The sequence below is a fragment of the Pleurodeles waltl genome, chromosome 8, assembly GCF_031143425.1.
Source record: "Pleurodeles waltl isolate 20211129_DDA chromosome 8, aPleWal1.hap1.20221129, whole genome shotgun sequence".
Taxonomy (NCBI): domain Eukaryota; kingdom Metazoa; phylum Chordata; class Amphibia; order Caudata; family Salamandridae; genus Pleurodeles; species Pleurodeles waltl.
The window spans coordinates 1466604127-1466630140 of NC_090447.1; the positions used below are offsets into that span (position 1 = coordinate 1466604127).

Sequence of the window (26014 nt, forward strand, 5' to 3'; positions counted from 1 at the left end):
TCGATGCGGCCACACATGGCAATGATTGGCTTCAGGCTCTTTGTGTGAATCAACGTTCTCTAGGTTTCTTCTAAACGTCGGCAAAGAGACTGTTGTGTGCTCGATTACCATGGTGCTCTCCATCCACGGACGACAATCTCTCACAAGGTATGGAACATTTATAATATTTTTAAAAAGTTATAAAATAAAAAGGCTAATTAAACATTTTGTATGCACAGGGAGTTGCTTAGTTGACATATTTTAATACAATGTTTTAAAAGAATGTCCTTTGTCTCTGTTTCTCCCTTTGCAAGGTATTTGTTGCTGTACATGGAGATATCCCTCAAATGGATGCTCAGTACAGTCTTGGTGGTGGACTACTGTGGAGGACGGGGCTTAATGTCACATATAAGGCGGAAGAAGAGTTAAGGCACTGAGGGGAAGAGTAGGGAGATCAGATGGGGGCAAGATGTGGAGCGAGACATATGCAACCAGAGGAGAAGATGGGAAGCAGCGATAGGTGTCATGGTTGGACAAAAGCAGGGCCATCTGAGTGAAAACGATAGTTCTACCAAAGTGTCGGATGAAGGTGAGGTCAAGATGGGCGGGCAGCAGTCAACCACATGTGTTTGAGACTGGGTCAAGAGTTAGATGTTCTTTAACAAGGCACAAAGTGTAAATGAGACAAAGTTGGCAAAGCAGGGCTGGGTCATCCTAAAAGAGCTAAGGATGCTTGTAACCTCCGCATTGTGGACAAGGGAGGAGGACAAAGATACTGAGGAGAATACCTTTAGTGGGTCGGGTGGAAGGCAGTGGGCTAAAGTTAGACAGACGGGGGAGAAACTGGTTGGGAAGGTAACTGGAGTGGGATCAGTCTTGTAATGGAAGAAGAGAACATCTAAAAATTGTGGGAACACCAGTCAGTCACTGGGAGAGTAAGAAAGTGGATAAAGGCAAGAGAATAAATAGAGTCCAGGCAGGGAAGAGGAGAAAAGGTGAGTCTGTGGAAGCGCAGGGCTTCTGATTGGAACAAAGGGATGGGGTGGGATTGAGGGGTACAATAATGCTGATCTGTAAGGAGAAAAGGCAGGAGAAGACAGCAGATAGCGTGAAATATGCCGGCTGAAGCCAACCACAGGATTAACATGAGAGATTTTTCAAATAAAATGCAATTCAAATGGGGAGTGGGCAAAGATAGTATTGTTATAATCAAACAATGTCACCTGAAAGGCATGACCAAAACCTATCACAAATGTACTGCATTTGTTGTTCAGGCTGCATGCCCTGGAAGGACTGTGTCTGTGTTAGGGAATGATATCAGCAATGAATTACTTACAAACAAAATGTATGCCCTGTAATGTGGCAGACAAAAGTAAATTACCATAAAGTGATTTAGACGGTCGCACTGGGATGATTTTATTTGTCTCTAGAGCCACAAGATAACACTCGAGCTTCAGTGGGTGCAGCAGAATAGGGAACGAATATATAATTAGTATCTGTTTGAGGGTAAAAATGCAACTGTTGTACCATTATTGCCATGCTACAATGTACCATCTCTGCACTCCACAGCTGCATGACACAGTGGTGTCAACGATCCATGTGATGCTTTGTGGTGCTTCAGAGGTGATAAAAGTTGCTATCAGTGAGAGTGATTTATTAAATTGCTATGATATCATGCAACCCTGCAGAGATACTTCCCCCTCCTATCTCCTGACAAAAAAACACAGGTTCACGCCCACTGTCCCCGTAAACTGGTGCATCTCAAAGCCTGGAATTTGTGGTAGGGACTTGTGCTCTGCTATATGTTGCAACAGGACAGAAGCTTACTACCTCGAGATACCGTACAGTTGCAGGATAACTTATTTTGTAAAAGTACTACAGAGGAAGATGTCACTTCTTGCTGCAGCTTTTGTTGAGTGACTGTCTTCTATATGCTTCTCCTGTATAAGGCTTTGCAAAACCCCAGACAAAATTATATTTTGCCTTTGGTGCGCTCCCTTTCTCCTAACAGCAAGCAATGTGGAGGGCATTTGTGGTAATATGGCGCCCTCTTCTGGCCATTTGAAGAGGCACCATAATGCAGCTACCACAGTGGCCGTAATTTAGCACTGCTTTCTGCTCAATTATCAGATATGAAGTTTGCACAATAAATGTGTGTTGCATTTAAATAAAAACAAATGTTTTATCCAGGGTTAGGTGAAATCATTTTTAAAACGTGATGAACCAGGAAAATGCACAATATGTGCTTTTTCCCCCTACACAAAATATCCAGCTCAGCATTGTTGGATCCTTCTTTAGAACAGGGAAAAAGTGTAAATAGTGCAACACTTTTATATTCAAGCATGTTTCCATCATGGTTGTCCGTTTGTCAAAATGCAAGAGGTGGCAAAAATGACAATACTATGTCCTTTGCTAAATCTCCCCACATAAAGAAGTCCTCGGCTGGAGGAAGATCTTTCACATACCTGGCAGCTAAAGGTTGGAACACCTTGCCTCTTCATCTCAGACAGTCGCCATCGCTGCCTCAGTACAAGAAAGACTTCAAGGCCTGGCTCTTTAACTGATCTCTGGGGACACACCTCAGCGCCTTGAGAGCCTATGGGTGAGTAGTGCGCTTTAAAAACACCTGATTGATCGATTGATCCTCCTATTATTTCCAACTAACACTAGTTTCTTATCATGGGCCCCTTCAGGTCATAAAAGACCTCTATTGCCTGTGGAGTCCCCCAGGGTTCCATACTGTCCTCTGTCATCTTCTGCTTATACATGGACCCACTTGGTGAGCTACTCACAGATAACAGCATCAAGATTTGCCAATATGATGATTATATACAATTCTACTTGCAAATCTCCTCTGCACAAACATCCAATGCTTCAAACACTTTTTGCACATCATCCTGACCCGGATGTTCAACACCTATCTGAAGCTCACCCAACCAAGAAAGAACCTGGCTCAATCACATGAGCTTTTACCGGATTCTAATCCCAACTTTTACCAAATGCAATAACACTTGAATTCACCCTGGACACCAACCTCACCCTCAAGGGATGCACTGCCAAAAAAGCAAAAGTGGACTGGTACCAGCTCTCTCTCTTCTAAAGAAAGTCAAACGGTTTCTTCCAGAATGTGACACCAGAAGTGCTGTTCAGGATCTCTCACTTTTGCATCCAGATGGTGTTCAAGACCTCTTAAACTCTATACTTTCACCTGTTAGGGGTATACTATAGGTTGCAGCATGTCTCATCCAGGGCCTGATGACATATAAGTCAATTACCCCCATCCTGATGGAGCTCCATTAGCTCCCCTTGCTGCCATCTTGAAGACCACCTGCATTATTTACAAAGCTGTCACAACCAGCACACCAACCTATCTTGCAGACAAGCTCAGCATCTCTGGTAGTTCTCAGCACACCCTGAGCCTAGACAACATCAAACTGCAGCTTACAACGTGTAAAGAAAATAACCAAGACAACATGCCTTTCGCATCAATGGACCCATGATCTAGAACAACATTTCTGTATCCATCAGGACTGCCCCAATACTGCTCCAATTTAAGAAAGAGTTGAAGTCTTACCTCTTTAAAGAATATTACATCCCAATATGTTAACCGCCCATAACCCAGCTTCCTCTCCTCTCACCTATTGACTTTATGCTTGGCATTAGCTAAGTGCCAGGCTCTACTGTCTTTTGGCTAGGCTTGCATTATAGAAGTACCATATACATACTTAAATACAAACAATGATGTCACAGGGTTGACCGCCGGTTACACTCTTTGCCACAGTTTCCTGTCTAAAGCTTATTTGGTATTGTAGGGCCAATGAGGAAAAACTACTGAAAGTAAAGACTTAACTTCTACTCTTGCTTCCTTTCTGCATCTGCTGATGGCTTTGTGACTGCATAGGCCAGAGGTAGCAAGGACAGTGCTATGGGTAACAAAGGGCAAACAAGAGATAGCAGCTGCTTCCAGTACCTGACGTCCATGGTATCGCTGTATTTTTTAATAGTTTCTAAACACTCCAAAGTTCTGACTCAAGCAGTGGATTTAGAATTATTAACTATTAACCCCTTTCAGAAAATGAACTAAACTGAACATTTATGCATGGTATTCTAGAAAACAAAGCTGCAACAGGAAGTGATGCCATCTTTTTTGTGGTGTAGCATGCAGTACAGTACTGTTTTACACTCCAATACCCAACCAGGGTCATCAAATGTCAGTATCTGAGGCATAATCCAGGGTTCATTTTTTATCACTTCCCATATTGATATTGTATATGTTCAAATGTTAATAAGTTAAACTTTCTCTGATACCAGAATATGGTGCCTTAAATATTGTTTACAATAAATATGGCTCTTTGGAGTTAATAAAAGACAATTTACACCAATGGAATGAGTAAAATTTAAGGCAAGATAGTAAAGCCAGAAAATATATTTGCTATTGATATTCTGGAATACATCCCTTCCTTGTGGAGTTTGTGTTTGTTATATGGGATAACCACCATGCATGAAGCCACATGCGGTTATCCATGCAAATACCTTCATTTCCGCTCTGTTCAAAGAGCAATTGGTGATTTAGCAAAGTACACTAAATACAGGAACCTCTCTTAGGTCAGCAGTCATGTAGTGGACCACCTACAAAACCTGGTGCTTTTTTTGTCCTGCAGTGTTTTCAATTATCTTGTGTTTTCCCCCTTTTCATCATTTCTTTTTATTTTTCTCTGAATACATCTAGTTGTGGAAATATGCTGCAGGACATATTATCATATGATAGCCAGAAGGGATTGGGGGGATAAGCAACCTATAGTCTTTTATTTATGTATTTGAATCCTGTCTCTAATGCATTAAATGGGAAATATATTATTATTATTATTTCATTTCTAAAAGTGCACGCTTGCCTAGAGGGCATCCTGGCACTGGGAATTAACAGGATGGCATCCAGTGGTGGCTGCAGCCAGGAAGGGCTGGTGGGGCAGTGAGCAGCAGGGGTTGTGGGGGCAATAACAAAAATAAATAAATAAAATAACACTTACTGCCTTCGCTGCCTCCGTGCTTGCCTTGCTCCCCACCTATTTCAGATGCTTCTCTCTTGCAGTTATACAGCATGAGAGATGCACCAGGATTGGCCTGACTGGGCTGAATTGCGGCTCAGTTAAGGAGTGAGCATCCGCACACGGTCCACCCGTCTGTGAAATACAGCTCGGGTGGACAGTTCTAAGGGTGCATGTCAGTTTGGCCGGCCAAACTGACATGCACACCTTGAGTGCACCTAGCACTCCTCTTCCCTGCTGAGGATGCTGGCCCCGCCTAAGTGGAAAAATAAAATGATAACTATTATCATTTTATTTTTCTGATGCCTTTCATCAGTAGGGCGACACTCCTCCGCCACAGCTGAGGGGCCACCCCTGATGGCATCCTTCTCAACAAAGTAAACAGCCAGGTTTTGAGTGACTTTCTAAATGAGGCGAGGTATGTGGTCTTTTGCAAAGATTGACGTGCTGTTCAATAAACATGTAGCTTGAACTGAGAATGTGCCCCCCCCCTCTCTATAGTGTCTGAATTTTTGTTGTTTTAAAAGACTGGCTTGTGCAGAAAACAGCATCCTGCTGGGAAGGTACCTAGTGAAATTATTCCTCAAGTAGACAGGGCCCATCTTGAGAAAGACCCTGTGAACAATACCAAGAGATCTTAAAAGAATCCTCTTGGCTACCGGTAACCAGTGCAGTTTTCTCACGCAGAAGAGGCCGATGAATTTAGTGGAAGCAACAGGGCCAAATGAGCTGCAGCTCTCTGTATACAAGAAAGAAAAAAAGATGAATGTATCTGTGTGTGTATCCATATATTATATATACACAGGCACACACACACTACTTTTCTGGATTCACTTTTAGGGTCGAGCGCACAAGCGCTCTGTCCCTGTTGTAATCTCTCTTTGGGCTTTTCACCGCACCCATGTCACTCCTATCACTTTAATTGGTTTGTGGACTTGCCTTTTAAAATCCGCTTGATTTCATTAGTGAAAGGCATGCATACATCATGCCTTTTCCGGTGTTTAGAACTCGCGAGCGCACCGTCCAACTACTGAAAACATACCAGGCTCCATGTTTTCAGCATGGTTTCCAGACTACTTTATATTTAGATTTTCCACGCAGCGCTGTCGTGCTTGGTGTTAGCACGATCACGCTTGGTTTTTTCGTTTTCAATTTCAGCGCGATCGCACAGCGTTTTACATGGCGCAATCGTGCTTGATTTTTTCTTTTAATTTGTGTGGCAAGAAAAGTCCGGTTAGGAGTTTACATAATAGCTCTAACTCGAGCAAACGCGAGACCCATTGCATTGCAAATGCTTGTTATATATTGTACTACCAAAGTGGAGCCCGATAGTATGCAATACTTTACTTCGAACCCTGGACCCGGCCAACTTTTCCTAACGCGACGGCAGCTAAGTGCGACGCCTGACATTTCACTGGGTCTATTCTCGTCTCCTTCCGATTCACATCATCATTTTGTTTTCCTTCCGCGTTATTAGAGCCCCATTTTCAGTTCACCTGTTTATTCCTGTCAGGATTGTGTTATTTGGCAACGGGCTGTTAATAATAGGCTAGAGCCGCTGATTAATGCCGCTCAATTACCTCCAATCACGGCGGAAATGTTTCAGGGCTCCGAGCGCGTTGGCGGGGCGCTATAGGGTGAGTGCCTATCAATTTCAGTGTCTTTGCTGCAAAACCTTTTACTGTTTAAAACGCAACCTCGCCAGGATGGGAGCCGGGTACTTACTCATTCAGGTTACCTACCCGGGGACCGGAAGGGGCTGTCTTCTCCGCCAGGCTCGGTGACGTCAGCTCTTTAGACCTGTGCATTACAGGCCTTCATTTAATCAGGACAGTGGGAGGCTACAAAGCCTGCTTTTTCTTTCAACTTCGCAAAGGTCTGTAGAGAACTTTGCAATTTTCTGACGGTTGCAATCTTTTATACTTTGCCGCAGTTGGTTGGAAGTCATAACTTTGGCCGCAACGAGTTAAAAAGTTCTGCCTAAGATGCACTCTGCAGGAAATAGTGTTCTTTCCCTGCATAATACATGATTGGGCATTGAAAAGCTTAGCAAAAGGAGAACATGAAGAGACAAATCCTGCGTGCATAGCTTGGCTGGGTTCAGTTAGACAGTTATCACACAAAGTGATTAAAAATGTTTTGAAATTGACAAAAAGACTTTGCAAAGGCAAATAGGGAAACTTCACAGACCAACAATGGGGAACTTTAATAAAGTTCACTGCTGCAAAGCAATCTTTCCTCACCTCTAGGTAGCACCCCATTTCATTTGAACCACACAGCCCCGCACAGAACATGTTCATATGAACCTACAGGAATTGCACCCTAAGAACTTTTCTTCTGAGAAGTGCTGTTCCTGCCTGTCTTGAGCTGGGCAGGTTTGCTGAAAAGTGCTGTCCATATAAACCTTAAGTTATATACTGTGTTATATTACGTATAACACATATCTAAGGGTGTTTATATGGGGTTTGCCTTGCAGATATAGGCCTCCTGACACCAGGTTGTATTCTAGAGAGTCCTAAGGGCAGATGATGCTCCCTCCGAGCATTGCCACCGTTCCTATGGCGCACTCTGCGTCGACAGCTAAGGAAGACACAGAACCGGTTGAGTTTCAGAAAGCAGCTAAAGTCTTGGTTTCTTGGTGCTTTTCTATGTTCTGTCTCTCGGATGACTTCTGCTGTATTGTTGTAACAGTGGGCCAGCGCTGGGAAGCTCCGTACTGGGGCAGCTATGCGCTTTGGTAATCCACTATCATAACATAGTCTATATCCTGAACTTGAAATGGTCCATGGTTCCCTGATTGGTATGGACCAAGGAGTTATAGTTTCACACATGGACTAAGAAGACGCACTTTTCAATCTCGGCAGAAGGGAGAAACTAATAGCAGATGGTTGTCAGCCAAGCACAGCTAATGGCCCAGAACGCAATAGAAAGATTTGGAAATAAGGTCCGGTGAGTCTAAGTTAAAGGGCCTGTGAAGGAGGTGTAAAGAACTGAACTCAACAATCCTTGTCCAATTTCATGGCAAACAGACCAACGACTGGGTACAATTTTACAATCGTAGAAGCTGAAGAAACGGGTACACACACACCTTGTGGACTTATTGTGGCCTTTTCACAAAAGAAGGTTCGTGTACATAGAGTAGTACTGAAGTAGGACTCTTTAACAAACTCTTACAAACTTTTGTTTATTGGCCCAAAACAACTAAAACTGGAATAAAGTGGGAATATTGAAAGAATATGTGTATACAATTATTACAAAGAGAAAGGACTGTGCCCTATTTTCACTTCTACCAATAGGGAATTGAATGTTTTAGGGCTGATTCACAATGGCAGGTAAGAGTGTGCAAAGGAGTATTCCTGCTGCATTACTTCCTGTACTTGTGAATGCTTTTGTGAATCAGCCCCACAGGTTCTTGACTATTGCTCTTGAAAAACTCAAAAACAGACTGTTGGTAAATTCAAAAAGAAGAGGAGTGAGGCTCCAACTCATGTGAGTCCTTCAGCGATCCCAAGAAAAGCAGGGAGACTTTTCAGGAGCTTTCGCTGTGGCCCCAGGTCAAAGTTCTGCCTCAGTTTGGAATAACCCTTGTCTAAAAAACCACACCACTCAATTAAGGTGTTCTTTCTGATTTTCAAGACTGTGGAAGACTGACGCCTACACCTCCACTCTTTCACAACACCGTAAAAGATGCAGCTCTTCTCAGCTAAACTCTTTCATTACTACCCAATTCTCTAAAATCTGTGTCTTCTCTCCTTGGACTTGTAGGAGAATCTTTTCCTCACTTCAATAATGCTGTGATTGTTTTTTTTGCTTAGGTGGTTATAAAGTGCTCTGAAACCTTGGTGGTGAGGTTGCTGCTTGAGAAACATTGTTAAGTAATAAATAGATTGATTTCTTCCTCAAGTCCTTAACAGATATTGGAGTTGGTATTGAATCCATCAAGTGTGTCCACAGTTCATTGGTCCAGACTTCAGTGCTGCTCTCCACAATTAGTATCTGGGTGTTCGATCTAAGCCAATCAAGTAGTTTCCGAGAGATATCTAAGGATGGACGTTAATGACCTCAGGCCCTCACTTGACTACATCGACACCTCGGTCTCGCTGGAAGACATGCGAAAGAAGCTTAGAAAACAATGAGATGCATCCGAGGGTGTAGAGAGATACCCAAAACAGCAGTCGGTAATGAAGAATCCTGCAGAACACTACCAGTCAGATATAATGCAGGGGTAGAGACTGCACGGGCTCTGTCGCAGTTATAAGATGTGACTCGTATAACACGTGCCCTAAGAGAAGCTGATTTCAGTAGTGTCAGATACCCCAGATAGACCTAAGGAAACCACGGCTCTGATACTGTCGCTATTGGCTATCACTGTGTGATCGTCTATCACAGAAGCCAGTATGGACTTGCTCCTCTAGCAGGACAATAACCTGCCTGGAGTGTGTCCAAGAGCTTGTTATTTTTGACAAATTGCTGAGCGAGATCTGCAAAAATGGACCGCAGCACCTTAGAGACATACGGAAAGACAGAAAATGGCCTATAATTAGCTGAGCTGGCAGGATCTAGAGGGACTTCTTTCTAAGACCAGTGACCATTACCTTCCTAAGTAGAGCCGAGACTGTTCCATTGAACAGAGACAAGTAAATTATACTTCACACTGCGAGAAGTAGCGAGGCAACAAAAGTGGATATTTCTAAATTTTGTCAGCGAGGGATGCTGACCATCTGCTTTTTTGATAATAGATTGAAGCACAGCTTTTGAAATTGGACTGAAGTGCTAATAAGGTATCTGGGAAGGAGTTTAAAAACTGAAAGTCATAGATGTTCATAGGCTGCGGACCTATATATGAACAGCATTGGAAGACTGCAGATATGTATCAGGCAGCCGGAGGGTACACATGCACAAAATATTAAAAGCAATCGATGTACAGGTTGCAGCGTTGCACAAAAGGCAATTTGCAGACCAGGGTCCTTATTTAGAGTTGGCCGGATACAAGATATTGGAAACAGTTTGGTGAATGTACCATCCGCAGTATTTAGAGTACCCTTGACATTAATGTGTGTGTAATTCAATGAAAGGGACATCCATCACTTTATAGTAGATATCCCACATCCACTCAACTGTACACAAACCCCTAGATAAGGAAAACATATCTGGCCCGGGGCGAGAAAGCTCATGATCTGGGTTTATATTGGGAATGTGGACTAAAGTAGGATAAGGGTTAGTTGGGTGGGGGAAGGGATGGGGACAGTCTGCTTTTTATAGAGAGTTTGTTCCAGAGTGTGAGCATATAAATGTGGAATGTTTTCTTGGTTGTCCTCTCTCTGTGTTTACCTGTGGTCTGGGGTGGTGGGGAGTGGAAGGTTTGTCTGCAAGTTAATTGGGCTTCTTGGTGATGGTAACTTGCATACACCTTCTGTGTTTCTCAGCAGTGACTGCTAGATCCCCATTGTGAGTATCAGAGTCCAACAGTAATCAGAAGTACCACTCTATCATCTCCATAAGGCACAAAATGGCAGAGAATTCAGAATGCTGTAAAGGCAGCATACTGGAAGCCAGGTTTCCCATTAAGGTGGCCACAGAAGTGCATCTTTACTGAAGAAGTATGGCCATTTATGCTGTCACCTGGAAAGCAGCAGTAAAGTCCACTGACTACAATGGGAGAAATGAAATTGGCAGGAGCTGCAGATGCAAATGCACCCACAATACAGCTCTTCAGGGTCACTGTCTTAAGCGCAGGAGTTAACAATAGCAATCTCACATTTTCTGCCCTTGTCTTTACCGCCTTATCGTGCCTGTTGATTGTCTAGGAAGTTTTTTTCGGAGAGGAACAGGCTAGATTCGGTCAACCTACCGATAAACTGAGATTGATCGTTCTTGCTTATTCTGCCCACCCTACGTTCATGCATCCCTGGGCCAAGTCTAAATATTTTCATTTTCAGACAGTTCCCATGTCAGCTCCTTGCTGTTGAGGCCAGCAGCATTTAACTCTGCCAGAGGCAGGGCAGTGAAGCCAATGTATCCTTTCCTAAATGCCTTGCCATCTGTCACCGTGACTTTCTGAAAGTGCAGCCTGCCCACGGGGAGGGCAGACTCAAAAGGCCACCAGGCTGAGGCTCAAAGCAAAAGGCAACTCGCCCCAGTACAGAGGGAGCATCCAGCAATGAAATCAGTCATTGCCTTGTACTGATCATTATTAGCTATTAGAAATAAATCCTGGTGTGAGCTACAGAGTGACACATACACAAGAACTGAATATTGATGTGACTCAATATATCAATGGATTAAGTCTTTCTAAATGTAACATTATGAAAAGCCTAGCCCACTGGCCTCGGTACCCCCACGACAGGAAAGAGGAGGCAAGGGCATCACAGATTGAAGATTGACAATTTGTCAACATCAAAACAACAGTTCCGGTGCATATGATACATTATGAGACTTGCAGTGAATGAAGCCGAAATAGATTTTGGAATTCATCATGCTGAGGCAAAGATGAAACAACCAGAGTATAGAAAGAAAATGGCTGCCTTAAAGAAGAGATTAATCTCTACTTTGTGTGGAGTCTGTACTCAGTTTCATGCAAAAAACCCTCAGTGTTGAGAAGCTTTCTTAAGATCCTAGCCAACTTCTGCTGATCAGTAAGAGCATTTCCAGAAGATACTCTGGGAGCTTATCCCGGACCGCTGGACTTTGCCCACTAATCATCACCCAGGCAATCCAGTTTGTCTGGTTCTGCACCAGTCTGGAACCTACTGTTGGCATTATCCACAAGTGAGAATATTGTGGTGTGTTCATTTGTGAATGGCTTCATCAATGACCCCCAACTGGCTGCTCACGGGTTTGTGCCAAATTAATACATTTTGCACTTCATGAATTTGTGAAGTCTGTGAAAGTTGTACAACTTCCCTGTGTGAGAAATGTTCCTGCAAAAATATTATGTAAACATTCTTCCATTAAAGTACATTTTCTCAAGGTCTTTCTCCAACAAATCCTACTTTAATACTAGTTTAGTGCACCGTTTAAAAAAAAATCTAACTTTGTGATGTTCACTAGAACTTAAATTCTTAAAATTCTTAAGAAATTCTACAAATACTGTCTAAGTTTGAATGCTCAGTCCTTGACTTTTACACATATTTACAAAATCAATGTACCCACTTGCAAGCCCAAACAGCTTTTTTCCTGAAGATCTGTTCAAAGCTGAAGGGATTCTCTTGCTTTTGATAGAACTGGGAATATTTTGCCATGGGATGTCAATGTAAGTATTAGAATCAGGCCTTATGCGCTAGGCAATATCGTTTCCACCAGCTGCATACAAAAACTAGTCTGTTGACATTTGTGACACCAGAAGGTCATGAATTTAAATCTTGGCATGGTCAAGTTAGCCATTTATCTTTCTAGGATAGATAAACTATGAACTAATGAGTGCTATACAATCAAATAGCAGTATAAAGCAAAAACTGCATCATTAAGCAAAATATGTTTTTTGAAAAGGGAAAAGTAGCTTTAATGCTTTACCAACAATGAGTCCATTGTAGACCCTGTTGCAAGGGGTTGCATATTATTTTGCAAGCTGTATTTGTTTATATGTTTGTAATTGTATAACTCTATGCCTGTTGGTTGGCTGTTTATGAGCACTTGAATAGGCCGGTGTTGGGTGAGGTTCAAAGCCAGGGGTAAAGGGTAAAGGTTTCATAGGTTCATTGGTAAAGGTCATGGCAGATTTCCTAGGTTTTATCTGTTTTTTTATGAAATGTTATGACAAAGCCAAAAGGCCTGAGCCAATTACTGTGAAAAGTGTTTGTTAGAGACGATAGGCTTTGAAGGGTGGATTGTTATTACTCTGTCATAAAGCTGTAGGTGGGCATTTTGTTAGAAATTTCACAGATCACATAGTAGACATATTTTGGTATTGGTGATTCAACTAAACAAACGAAGTCTAGCCATAACCTTAACATAGTACACCACCAAAGAGTAGCACAAAGACACTGTACAAAAAGGAGTCTAGCAATCATGTCTCACCATGGAGCTGCTATTCTGTATTGGCATGGAGTCTAACCATAGAGTTCAAAAAGCACGGAGGATACAACAGTGTAGCATGTGATGTCCCGCAATGGAGCTTCATTACTGTACCAGCATGAAGTCTAGCCAGAGAGTTCATATAACGTACCACCATAGAGTAGCACCAAGTCTCCAACACTGTACAAAATGGAGTCTAGTGTGTGACGTCTGACAATACAGCTTGCATTCTATAGTGGCCTGGAGTCTATGCTGTACAAGTGTGGAATCTATCAATGGAGATACACTACTATACTAACATGGAACTAGAATACTCTAGAATTGTGAAGCTTTGCATCAATACTACAAATCTCTACCAGCATGGCACTGCTATACTTTAGCATTGTGGAGTATTGCACCATTGCTACAAATCTCTACCAGCTTGGAACTACAAAACTCTAGCAATGTGGAGTTTTGCACCATTGCTACAAATCTCTACCAGCTTGGAACATCCATAAACTAGCACTGTGGAGTTTTGCATCAATGTAACAAACCTCTACCAGCATGGAACTACAATACTGTAGCATTGTGGAGTTTGGCACCCACGCTACAAATATTTACCAGCATGGAATTTAGTAATGGAGCTGTAATGTATTGTATTTTTTTGTTGATCGAAGCTGAGGCATGGTACTTACTCAGGCTCTCTGTTTGACATGAATCTCTAGGTTCCTTTTAGCCTAGGCCATAGACTCTTCAACATACTGCAGTACAGTAACTCAACCATCAGGTACTCAGATAACCTCCTAGACTTGAGACCAAGTGGCAGTGGTTTATGCTTTTTGACTTGGGACACCTTGAAGCTCAACTACTCAAAAACACCCAGCTCAGTGTTGCAGAGTACCAGAGCACTGGTGTGCTTTGCAAGAATTCCACTGGGTGGGAGTTTGGGTGTTCTGTTGGCCTGAATGTAAGGCACTGCATTGACCTGAAGTACAGCTATTCTACAGACTCGCAGGTACTGTTAGGTACTGCACTGACCTAAAGTACAGCTATTCTACAGACTGGCAGGTACTGTTAGGTACTGCACTGACCTGAAGTACAGCTATTCTACAGACTCTCAGGTACTGTTAGGTACTGCACTGACCTGAAGAACATCTATTCTACAGACTTGCAGGTACTGTTAGGTACTGCACTGACCTGAAGTACAGCTATTCTACAGACTCTCAGGTACTGTTAGGTACTGCACTGACCTAAAGTACAGCTATTCTACAGACTCGCAGGTACTGTTAGGTAATGCACTGACCTAAAGTACAGCTATTATACAGACTCGCAGGTACTGCTAGGTACTGCACTGACCTGAAGTACAGCTATTCTACAGACTCTCAGGTACTGTTAGGTACTGCATTGACCTGAAGAACAGCTATTCTACAGACTCGCAGGTACCGTTAGGAACTGCATTGACCTCAAGAACAGCTATTCTACAGACTCTCAGGTACTGTTAGGTACTGCACTGACCTAAAGTACAGCTATTCTACAGACTCTCAGGTACTGTTAGGTACTGCACTGACCTAAAGTACAGCTATTCTACAGACTCACAGGTACTGTTAGGTACTGCATTGACCCACAGTACAGCTATTATACTGATTCTCATGTACTTTCTCTGCCAACAGTCAGCTGTAGTAGGTCCCAGGCACTCTGCAGTCCTGTACATTATTGCCCTTTTTCCAGCTCCCTCACTGCCCTCTAGTACATTCATCGAATACAGCTGAGCTACCATTCTGGATGTAAGTGTTTTCCCTCACTGGTTAGCAGTTCATCTACTGGCGTAGAGTAAGCATAAAGGCCTATGGATTATTTACACTACTGGCCAAAAGAACAATCTATCCACTGGGCTGTACTGCAAGAATTCAACACACTGAGGGCTGTGACTCTACTCTGTACCTGTAAAGTAGCTGTTCCACCACCCAGAAATACAGGTGCTGACCTGGCCTGCCACAGAGGAACACTACTCCTCTGGAATGCAGGTACAGCTCACTATGATCCATAGGTATTCTAGTACTATTAAGGACCTAAGCAATCTCAGACAAAGACCAACCATGTATCATCAAACTGTACTCATATGTGTGGATTGCGGCTACAAACAAAATGCAGAGGCTGTTATCAAAGGCACAAATTGCAGAAAAAAGACAGCATAAATACTGTCTGGACAATGTTCCCTAATTCTATGTATTTCACATCTAAAGGAAAGGTATTAATCGAAACCATATTAGAGGGTTTGCAGACACCACAACCACAGTGCTATATAAAACATATGCACATGAAATACAAACTAATAAGACATTGTGAATTGGGTTCCTTGTAGCATCCCTGTGCTTTGGTGGGACACATTTCCTACACCCTCGTGGAAATGTAGATAATGGTGTTATATGAATACTTCTAAGAGTAGCTCTCTGACCACTTCAAGACCCCTCCTGAACTCAAGATACACTCTTGTTTTATCACTCCACATGCTCCCTTTGGGTTGTTTGGTGCATTTTGAGTTATCTGAGCATTTCTATTCTAAAACTGTGGCAGGATAGCAGACCCGGGGGTTTACATCCCTTCCATGCACATCTGTCTTATTTTGTGGGCACTCCTTAAACATAAAGCAATATGGTTGGTGTAGAACTAGCGGGCACAGTTCAGTGTAGGTTCCCAATGCTCATACACACCATTTTATTATAGCAGAATATCAACATCAGCTTTGCCATGCTGCTTTCCTGAGGCAGCCATTTTGTTCCCCAAGTAGGTTTAAAGAGGATGTGTTCCATTAAGTAACTTATTGCAACAAGATAAACTGTCTTAAAGTCAAGGCTGATAAAACTAATTGTTGTAGTAGAGATCAATGAAGACCTATGGGGAAATTCATTTTTAACCCCTTAACATGGGATCTTGCCTAAATGTTGTGAGTGAGGAAAGGATCTTGGGTTTCTTGTTTGAGAATGATCTGTCATTGGATCCCCAACTGAATGCGACCACATTGGCATGTTTCGTTCACCTTAGGGTTCTTCATCACATACTGCCATGTCTGCCACTGAGTGGCCATCACTTGATAATTCAACAGCCTGCATGGTGGCAAGAGGTGAGAAATTTGACGCTGCCACATTCTTGGTAAAAAATGACCACTGACCACCTACGGTGGCTAGGTTGAACAAGGCTATGTCCACAGATGAACATGATATTAGGAGGTCAACCCCTCTTACATTCCGGAGAAAATACATATCTACCATCCAAAGCAATCTGACCATTCAGCGTGTCTATGTCTTATGACCATTCCGTATTTTCACACAGATAGGGGGCAGATCCTTCATGGTTGTGAGTCCCAAATACTCTCCCAATGGCCATATGGTTAGAACCTGAATTTCTACAATTGAAAATAAACCTTAAAACACTGCCTAGTTCTCTCTGTATTTTTGTGTGCCAGGCCAGGAAACCTTACTGTATTCGTGCACTCTGTATCAATGTAACATAACCTAACTTTGTTGTACTTTTTATCAAATGTATGCTAGGTCTATCTGGTTGTTATTTCTGCACTCAGAAAAGTGCCTTGACAAAGCAATGGTAATACCCAAGGGGCATATTTATACTCCATTTGCGCTGAATTTGCATCATTTTTTTTTAACGTAAATTCGGCACAAAGCTAACTCCATATTTATATTTTGATGTTTGACCCGTCTAATGTCAAAATATTGGAGTTTGCACCATTTTTTAGATGTGTGAACCTACCTTGCGTCAATGAGATGCAAGGTATGCATTCCCATCTAAAAAATGATGCTAACTCCATTGCCTCAAATGTATCCACCGTGCTAAAATGATGCACGGGTGGGAGGAGGGGCTAAATAATGGTGCAAAGCTTGAAGTTAAACACCATGGAATGGGTCCACAAGTGCCCGTCTAAAGCCCCAGGAACACCCCCACCCACACCAGAGGGACACCAGGGGATGGGGGTTCGCATCCCAGGTAAGTAAGGTAAGTAGAGGTAAGTATTTGTTTCTTAAATTAAAGTACCATTGGGGGCCCAACTTGGGCCCCCCTGCATCGCACAGGGTGCAATGGCCATGCCCAGGGGACACTGGTCCCCTGTGTTGGCCATTAGGATGATGGGCATGACTACTGTCTTTTCTGAGACAGGAGTCATGTGGTATGGATGGTTTTGCGTCAGAAAATGACACTAGGCTGGTTAGAGGCATTTATTTTGCCTCTAATCAGCCTAACGTCATTTATTGGTGCAAAAATCCCCTTCTCCCTTACCACCACCCCCAAGGGTGGCCAACCCTTTGCACCCGCTTGCGCCATTCCATAAATATGGCACCTGGCTGGTGCTCAGGATTGGTGCAAGCCGGTGCTAAACTTTTTGATGCAAAACTGCATTAGTGCCGTTTTGCATCAAAAAGTATAAATATGCCCCAAAGTGTCTACTTTGTGGGAATAAATCAAACCTCCATACTTCCCCTTGGCCACTACTATGACCCTTGGATGGATATACCTATTTTTAGATAGTGATCTGAATAATATGTTAATATGTGTACATAGTGAATGTATGCATCACATGCGCCATGTACATGCCGACCACACTTACACAAATAGAATGCACTTTTGTGTCACAGGATCGGGTTATGAATGCACCCATTTCCTGGAAAAAATCAAATTTACACCTGGGAAAAATGGTGTGAATCAACCTCTATGACTTAACGTGCTTCAGTCGTGCTCACCTTATGTTAATGCTGCAGGTTTGTCCCACATATGAAAGAAATTACAAAACTGTTCACTCCTGTGACTCCAATAAGGCCTAGAGCCTCCGACGAATACAAGAAGCATGCACTTTAGCTCAATATCACTTGAAGGACCTCTAAGGATGTGCAAACCCCAACCTGCTTTCAGGCTCTGAAGCCCAGAGACCGCAACCGCCCGGTGGATGATGGAGAATGGCCTGGTCTAGACTTCGAAGACCACATAAAGGATACTGACCTGCCGCTGGGGTGAAAATGGTGGGCAACATACGCTCTATGGAAGGAAAACAATAACATGAACATGGAGAAAAACAAAGAAAGGGGAAGTGTTTACATTCACCTGTATGAGTTGTTACGCGGAGGCCCGGAAGGAAACAGGGCCCACTTTGGCACAACCTTTGGTAGGGTGACCACTCCACTCCATGTCATTTCGCCTCCAGATCATTGGATTTAAGTGGGTTAGCCGGGTTAGTTTAAAGGAAACAAAACACACCTACAACACTGGTGATGCATCAGGCTATCACATAAAAGTCCAGGACTGGAAACACTGTCTGTAATGAACTAGAGGGATGTGGTCACAATAAATCTTGGTTTCTTGGGTGAGCCACACATGGCCACCTTCTGTATCTTGCCTACCGTCTCTGTTACAGAAGTCACTCATTAAACTTCACAAGAAGATATAGTCATTGAATGTTATTCATTTTTTATGAGATCTTAGCAGGGACAGCTGAAATCACAGCCTCAGTTACATGATGTGCTATGCCCAGTTATTCATTCGGTTGGGCACATTTTCTGCTATGAATATTCTGTTGTAATGAAACAGTAACACTGATGACTACAAATCACTGGTGCACTCAAATGATGGGGAAATTGGGCTGAAATAAGGTGCACACAGACAGACATTCACAAGGACACACTTACGCAGCATTCAAACACACTAAGCACATGGGATTTTTAGAGAGTATAAAAATGTCCTCTTTTGTCAACCAAAATGCTTCTTTCTGTAATACCATTAGGTTTCTGCCCCATTTGTGCTGCTAAAGCTATTCCTCTATGTTTCTACTTCAGTTCCCTCTGCTCGTTCCGCTTCTCACTGAACAGAGCTCTAACCTTATTTTTCTTGCTCTTTCTGCTGTTTGTGCGACACTGAATCACTCTGTTCTTTCTGGTTTTGTTTACTATTAGTGCCTTATTCTCTGTTCTCTTTTGCTTCTGGCCGCTCCTACACCGTTTCCTCAGACAGACAATTCTCCTCATCTCTTCTGCTCCAGTAACTGGGTCAGGTCTGGGTCCTCTCCTTTTCTCTTTGTTAATCTCTCCACTTACTTCGTCTTTTACCACTTTGAAGCCATTACTTATTAGTTTACCACTTGCATTCTGAAAATTACCAGATTTTTGTTTACTTCTACTCTTGTTATCCTTGCCCAGTTCTTAGTTTGTAAAGAAGTACACGCCTTTGCCCTTTACAGGAGGCCACTGCAGCTTGCACCCCCATATTCCCTGCCAAAGACAGTGCCAGCGCACTCATATAAATGTGTGGCAACTCATACTATTCCAAGCCACCCAAAGCTTTAAGAATAGCATAGAGAAACGTATTATTCATATGCATTGTTAATGTATATTGAATTATTGAACGTTGTTGCTGCACTCATCTCAAAATTAGACAGATAACGCCACCATATGGTGGACTGTCATTAATGCTGGTGCTGAGCACTGGAATCCACTGGCTCAAATTAAGCACTGTCCTTGGCTTTTAATTACCTGTCAATAAATGAAACTCCGCTGCCCAGCTCTAGTTGTCTTTTCATTCCCTTCAACATCACCCCTGCAAAAATGAAATATAATTATTTCCCGGCCTCTGTCTTTCTTCATATCCACCCAGCATCCACCACTTCTTCCCAGCCCCCATCATACTCAGCATAAAACCTCTGCATTATCCTCAACGTTTCTTTGTCCTTTGACATCACATGTATGTTCTTGCCCATTCCAGATATTTCTAACTCTACAATCAACATATTCTTATCTTCCCAATAGACGTTTCAAGGCATGGGCAAAACAAGCAATTGCCTATGGTCCTCATATTTAAAGCGCCGCATTGAGAAGGTGATATTTCTCTGTCTTTCTCTATCTCAACCTCTACCCCCTCCACTGTCATCTTGAGGATTTTTGGGACATCGGGCAAAACATATTTCAGCTGTGTTTGTGTGATCGCATTTCTGAAGTATATACATAAATATTCTTAGACATAGTGTGGTCTTTAATTACCACAAAGCATGTAATAAAATTCTAAATTGTCCCAAATGAGGGTCCAAAAAGTATGTGTGCAACACTGTCCACAACACAAACAAATTGAATTTGCATCCTGATTCGCTCTTACATCTTACTCCGATTATTTTGCTTTTATCCTGCCCCTTCAATCAATAATTACTGCTCCTATCAGACTTCCTTTTCAGCTCCCTCGCACTGCCTACACAAATGCTGCTCTTGCTTCTCTCTCCAGTGGCTTCCTTCCCAACTTCTAATTTAGTTCAGATTTCTTACCATCGTTTTCAAATGCACTGAAGACTCATCTTCCTTTTGACGTTATCCTTCAGTCTGTCTCCTCTGCTTCTCTTGCCGTCCACCTTATGTCCTCAGTATCGGTTCTGCGTATTTACTCTTATTGGTCCTAAAATCTGGAATGTCCCGCGTTCCCCTCCACGCTCAGTTTATAATTTACAAATCTCCCTTTTCTTCCCTAAAATCCACTCCTGCCAGTAGTTCACTCATCTTGTTTCCTCTGATTTATCGTTATAACATCTGTATCAAATTGTGTACAACGCCTAGGCTAAAACTTAGTAAAAATCCAATAAAATCAAATTAAATCAAATGCCAAGTTAAATCGTCCATTCCTTGCCAGCACAACATTGCCAGTTGTGCTGAAAAAACGAGATTACGATTGTAATTATGTAGTACCCGCATATTGCCACAGGGAGGCAGTAGAGATTTATGTTTGGTCACTCAATTTCAAGTTGTCAACAATTTTACTATCAAGGTCGGGAAAAAACGTCCTACACACCTCAGTTTCAAGATAATACCAAGACCATCATTTCAGCTGTAGCAAATCAGGCGCACACTGTGTTTGTACTCACTTTTGTGGGCAGAGGGCGGCGATAATTTTTTGGAGCCCCGCAAATCATACAAGTATAACCTGGAACAGTTTTCCTACTGTGTCTCCTCACTGTTCCGACTACTGTACACTTTCCTAGACATGAAGGGTATCCATCCAGATCCGGCGGCTATTATCGAGTGGGGTCCGGGCCGGCCTCAGTGAACCCTGGTGATGTTCGCCATTTGGTGGGCGAGCCTAATAAGACTTTCCTGTACAGGGGAGTTCAGTGCCACACCCCTCACCATGACAGGCTAATGGTGGTGGCAGTGTGACGTGGAGGTAGGGGATAAAGAGGTGTGAAACGGCGGGAGCGGGGTCAGAGGACGCGTACGCTGAGGCAGAGAGATTGTGCTAAAAAAAATAAAAGTTTGAATCATCACCTCTGTCTTGGCGTCTTCATTGGAGGCGCCCACAGACTCTACATTGGCGACGAGGGGGGCCCTTTTTCAGCTCCGTCACCCCAAGCGAGCCTGAACCTGCATCGCGGAACGGGCAGGGCCCCAGAGACGCTGGTGGCCATCGTAGTGCCCAGAGCCACTCCCCCACCAGGAGCCGCAGAGGTAAGCAAAACAACTGGCCCCCACGCCTGTCTGCACGCTGAGCGCTCAAACCGCTACAGCCCATACACGCGTCTTCATCATGCGCTAGGCCCTCGGCGCTCGCAGCCACGTGCCCACAGCTGCTGCCTAAGCGCTGCAACAAACAATGACGTGCCCACTACCGTGCCAGCTGCCCATGCTGCATCTATCAAGGAACTGGGGTCTCTGCTCCCCCGTGGATCTGCTTCCCACCCCTTGGCGAAATACCACCTACCAGCCCTCCTGCACCTCAGCACTGCTCCTGCACACAGCACTCTGGAGGTGTTTCACAGTCCGGGACTGGTCCTTCACGCTAAAATAAACTCCAAGCAAAGTGACTGGTCACCACACCGCCTGCCAGCTCCCAGTCATGGAAGGCCCAGCCACCACAAGCGGCACGTCACCTCCGAGTGACCAACAGCCGCAAGCCTTTGCCCCAATATGGCCAGCATCCCAGCACTGGAACCATTCACGGTTACAGGAAACCTCCCCCCCCACACAGGCCACACGCTGGAAGACATGGTTGGAGCACCTCAAGACCTACTTCGAGGCCCTTGAGGTGAAGGATGAGAGGAAACGTCCACTTGTGCTTCATCTGGGTGGGTCGGACATCCACAAGATCTCCAAGTCAGTGGCAGAAGCAATCCGACACGCTGAAGAACGTGAACACCGTGCACATGGAGCCCTACGCGAACCCAGACTACGATCATTTCCTGCTGTGACAATCGCGCCAGAGGGCCGACGAATTGGTAGATGTCTTCTACGTGCACCTGAGAGACTTGGCCTGCACCTGCACCCTGCCGGATGAAGAGGATGAGATCAGAGCTCAGTTCACCCAAGGGTGCGCATCGTCAAAGCTCTGCGAACGCATCTTACAAGAACCTAACATGCGCATGAGGGACATCCTCACCCTAGGCCCCTCTAAGGAACTCTCTAAGGCGCGGGCTGCACATATGGAACAGCCACTAACCGCCCAGATAAAGTCAGAGCCTGGCAACGCAGTACTCGTGGAAGCTACCAAAACCAGGACTGGAAGCACACGGTCGAAACTGAGAGACAAAACCTGTAAATGGTGCAGGGGCACCCTGCCACACCCTGGTCACTGCCTGGCCAAAGGGAAGGCCTGTAGTGCGTGCAGCAAGTTGAACCACTGCTCTAAAGTCTGCTGCTCCTCAGCCAGAGTTGCCCCAACCGTGCCCAAGAAAGCAGTCAAGGCAGTAACAGCGCTACCCACCACCTTGTCGGATAACGATATGGACGACGACTCAGAGACAGTCCTTGTGGTAAGGGACGTGGACCAGGGATCACAAGGGCCAACGACTGCCCACATGCCAAATAGTAGTCTCAGGACATCCCATTCCAGTTTTGATAGACACCGGAGCCTCTATCAACCTCATGGCCACCGAAGCATACCACAACCTACCAAACCCCCGGCCACTCAAACCCACAAAAGTACGGGTGTACGCCTTTGGGAACACCCAACCCCTACAAATAGTGGGTGTTTTTGCGACAGACATTGCCCACAAAGGCGCTAACACAAGGCCAAAGTCTACGTGTCACAGGAGGGGTCGGGATTCTTGCTCAGTTGCCAAGCAGCACAAGACCTAGGACTGGTGCACTTTGCATTCAGCATCCACGCCAGTGGTCTGGGAGACATAACCAGAGAATTTGAAGCACTTTTCAGCGGCATAGGATGCCTCAAAGAACCCCCCCAGCAAGCTGCACATTGACGAATCCGTGAGCCCAGTCGCCCTCAGTCACAGACGAGTCGCATTCCCCCCTTGGCCGAAGGTGGAATGGGAACTGCAGCTCCTGGAACAGGCAAGGATCATTGAAAGAGTGTTGGGGCCCACCCCCTCGGTATCCCCGATAGTCGTCGTGAAGAAGCCCAAGCAGCACGACGCCATCCGCATTTGTGTGGACATGCGACTACCCAATCAGGCCATCAAGCAGGAGAGACATCTAACCCCGACAATAGACAACATCATTGGGGAGCCCTCAGGGTTGAAGTGGTTTTCCAAGATGGACCTCCGATCGGGCTACCACCAGCTGGTGCTACGCCCCCGATGCCCGACCCATTACTACCTTTTCCACCCACACAGGCTTCTGGAGGTACACTCGCCTGAACTTCGGCATCTCCAGCGCAGTCACAGTGTTCCAGCACACCATCAAAGGGATATTGCAAGGACTCCAGGGAGTCCTGAACGTGAGTGATGACATCTTGGTGCATGCCCCCATGTTAGAAAGTCACATGGCATGCCTACGAGCCGTGTTTGTGAGGCTGCGCGAACACGGACTGACTTTGCACCGCAAAAGGTGTGAGTTCCTGAAAAGAGACATTTGTTTCTTTGGATACAGATTCTGAGAGCAAGGCATTGGCCAGACCCTGCCAAAGTATGCGACATCCAAGAAGTTCCCACACCAACCTATGTTTCAAGGGTTGGAAGCTTCCTAGGTATGGTCACCTACTGCAGGCGCTTCATGAGGAACTTATCAGACATAACTGGCCCACTGAGAAACCAGACCAAGACCGACTATCCCTGGGTGTGGGGCAGCTAGCAAGAATCCACTTTCAAAGACACCAAGAAAGCACTCTCAGCTGACACGACCCTGGTGTACTTTGACCCCCAGCGTGAATCCCAGTTAGCCGTTGACGTCAGCCACACTGGCCTGGGTGCAGTCCTAAACCAGAAGCAAGATTGCGGCAAGTGGGCTCCCATCGCATTCGCCAGCAGGACGCTGATGCCTACAGAGCAAGCGTGAGGCTATCGCCATCCACTGGGGGTGTCGGCACTTCCACCTGTACCTGTATGGCAAGGTGTTTACCGTAGTAACAGACCACAAACCATTCATCCCCCTCTTCAAGGGGTCATCGTCCAAGCCCCCACCACGGATCGAAAGTGAATACTACAGCTCCAAAAATTTGATTTCAACATGGAGTACCACCCAGGCACCCATAACCCTGCAGACTTCCTAACTCGCCATGCACAGCTCGCCATCCCCCAGGAGGCCGAAGAAGCCATTGAGACAGAAGAAGACATCTGGCTGGTAGTGGACCGGGGTCGGCCAATACCCATACCACTCACTGAAGTGGTTGAAGCCCCTAATCAGGATGACTGCCTACAGATGGCACTGCGATACCCAGTAACATTCCGAGCAACAGAGGCCAAAGCCACGCTGCAGGCCCTTTTCCACATCCAGCAGGAGATTTCAGTGAGTAAGGAAGGATGCCTGCTGAGAGCCCCCCCCGTCTGGTAATTCCTGCCTGCCTGAAATCTTGGGCCGTCCTGCTAGCGCATGGCACCCACCAGGACATTGTGAAGTCCAAAAACAGACTCCCAGGTAAAGGCTGGTTCCCCTGACTGGACTAGCTAGTGGAAGCTGTAGTGAAGGGGTGTATCGCCTGTCAGGCTAGCAGTGCACCGGACCCTCCGGCACTAGTCATCCACGAAGACAGTCCACCGCCCCTTGGCAGAGGGTCAGTGCAGATTTTGGGAGCCTGCCGGACGGATCATACATGCTGATAGTGGTGGACGACTACTCCCGATAACCTAAGGTCAAGATTGTGCCGACTACCTTGGCATCCGTAGTCATCCCAAAGGTCGAAAAGATGATGGCCACCCACGGCCTCTTCAGTGAAATCCACACAGAGAACGGCCCCCCTTCAATAGCCGCAAATGGTCCAACTTTTTATTATCCAGGAACACCAAACACAGCCGGATTGTTACCCGATGGCCCCAAGCGAATAGGGAGGTAGAGAGATTCGTAAAGGCACTGACGAAGACAATCGGCATTGACACCTCTGAATTGCAGAATATTGAGAGTGCTCTGATACGTTTCTTCATGAGTACAGAGTTACGCCCCATGCATCCACTGGAGTTACCTCAACCAGCTATGTTTCAGAAGAGTGGTAACCAATGCCATTCCACACCACCCTCAATGGACCGCCCAGTTGATTCCCCCGAACCGATCCATGGAACGGAGGTCCAGAAACAACAACTACGCATCATGGAGGTGGAAAGCCCAGAGCAGCTCAATCCAGGTGGGGGACACGGTGCTTGTTAGAGACCGTCACCCAAGAGGGAAATTCCCGCTGCCGTTCGAAGCTGAACCATGGACAGTGACTGCTTTCAAAGGGACCATGATCACGGCAAGGAGAGGGGAAGAGCAAGTTGTGAGGAACGAGTCCCAATTTAAGAGGCTTTCCCCCACTTTCCCTGTCTGCTGCGGGGGAGACAGCCCTCTGAGCGAGGGTATCCAAAGCGACCCGGAGGATGTTGCTCATTCACGGAAGTCCTCGATCCAGGGCCAGCACCCACCGAGAGACAACGTGACGCCAGGGCGGCCGATGCCACTAGAGCCTGGATCCTCAGCAGCTGGGGAGAGCGCAAGTCCTGCAAGGGATGGGTTGGTTGAGAATGGTGGTTTCCTGCCGCTGCCCGGGAGGGTGGGAGCCAGACGATATTATTTGGGGTCCAACCCAGACCCATCTAGTAGGTA

The 26014-nt window shown here is 45.1% G+C and overlaps 1 protein-coding gene across 6 annotated transcripts in view; it reads right to left on the reverse strand.

Annotated features, from left to right (window-relative positions):
- The window catches only part of LSAMP (limbic system associated membrane protein), an 879557-nt gene that overhangs the window by 90793 nt on the left and 762750 nt on the right, over positions 1-26014 (reverse strand). For 2 of the 6 annotated variants that reach the window (XM_069202656.1, XM_069202654.1), the window contains exons 7-8: positions 19547-19610; positions 18024-18059 (exon numbers count right to left, since the gene is read on the reverse strand). The exons of 1 other annotated variant lie outside the window; for it this stretch is intronic. In XM_069202656.1, coding sequence (XP_069058757.1) covers positions 18024-18059; positions 19547-19610 — 100 coding nt within the window. The remainder of the gene's footprint in view (positions 1-18023; positions 18060-19546; positions 19611-26014) is intronic. 3 more of the 6 variants (XM_069202655.1, XM_069202659.1, XM_069202658.1) reach the window with 2 other exon arrangements.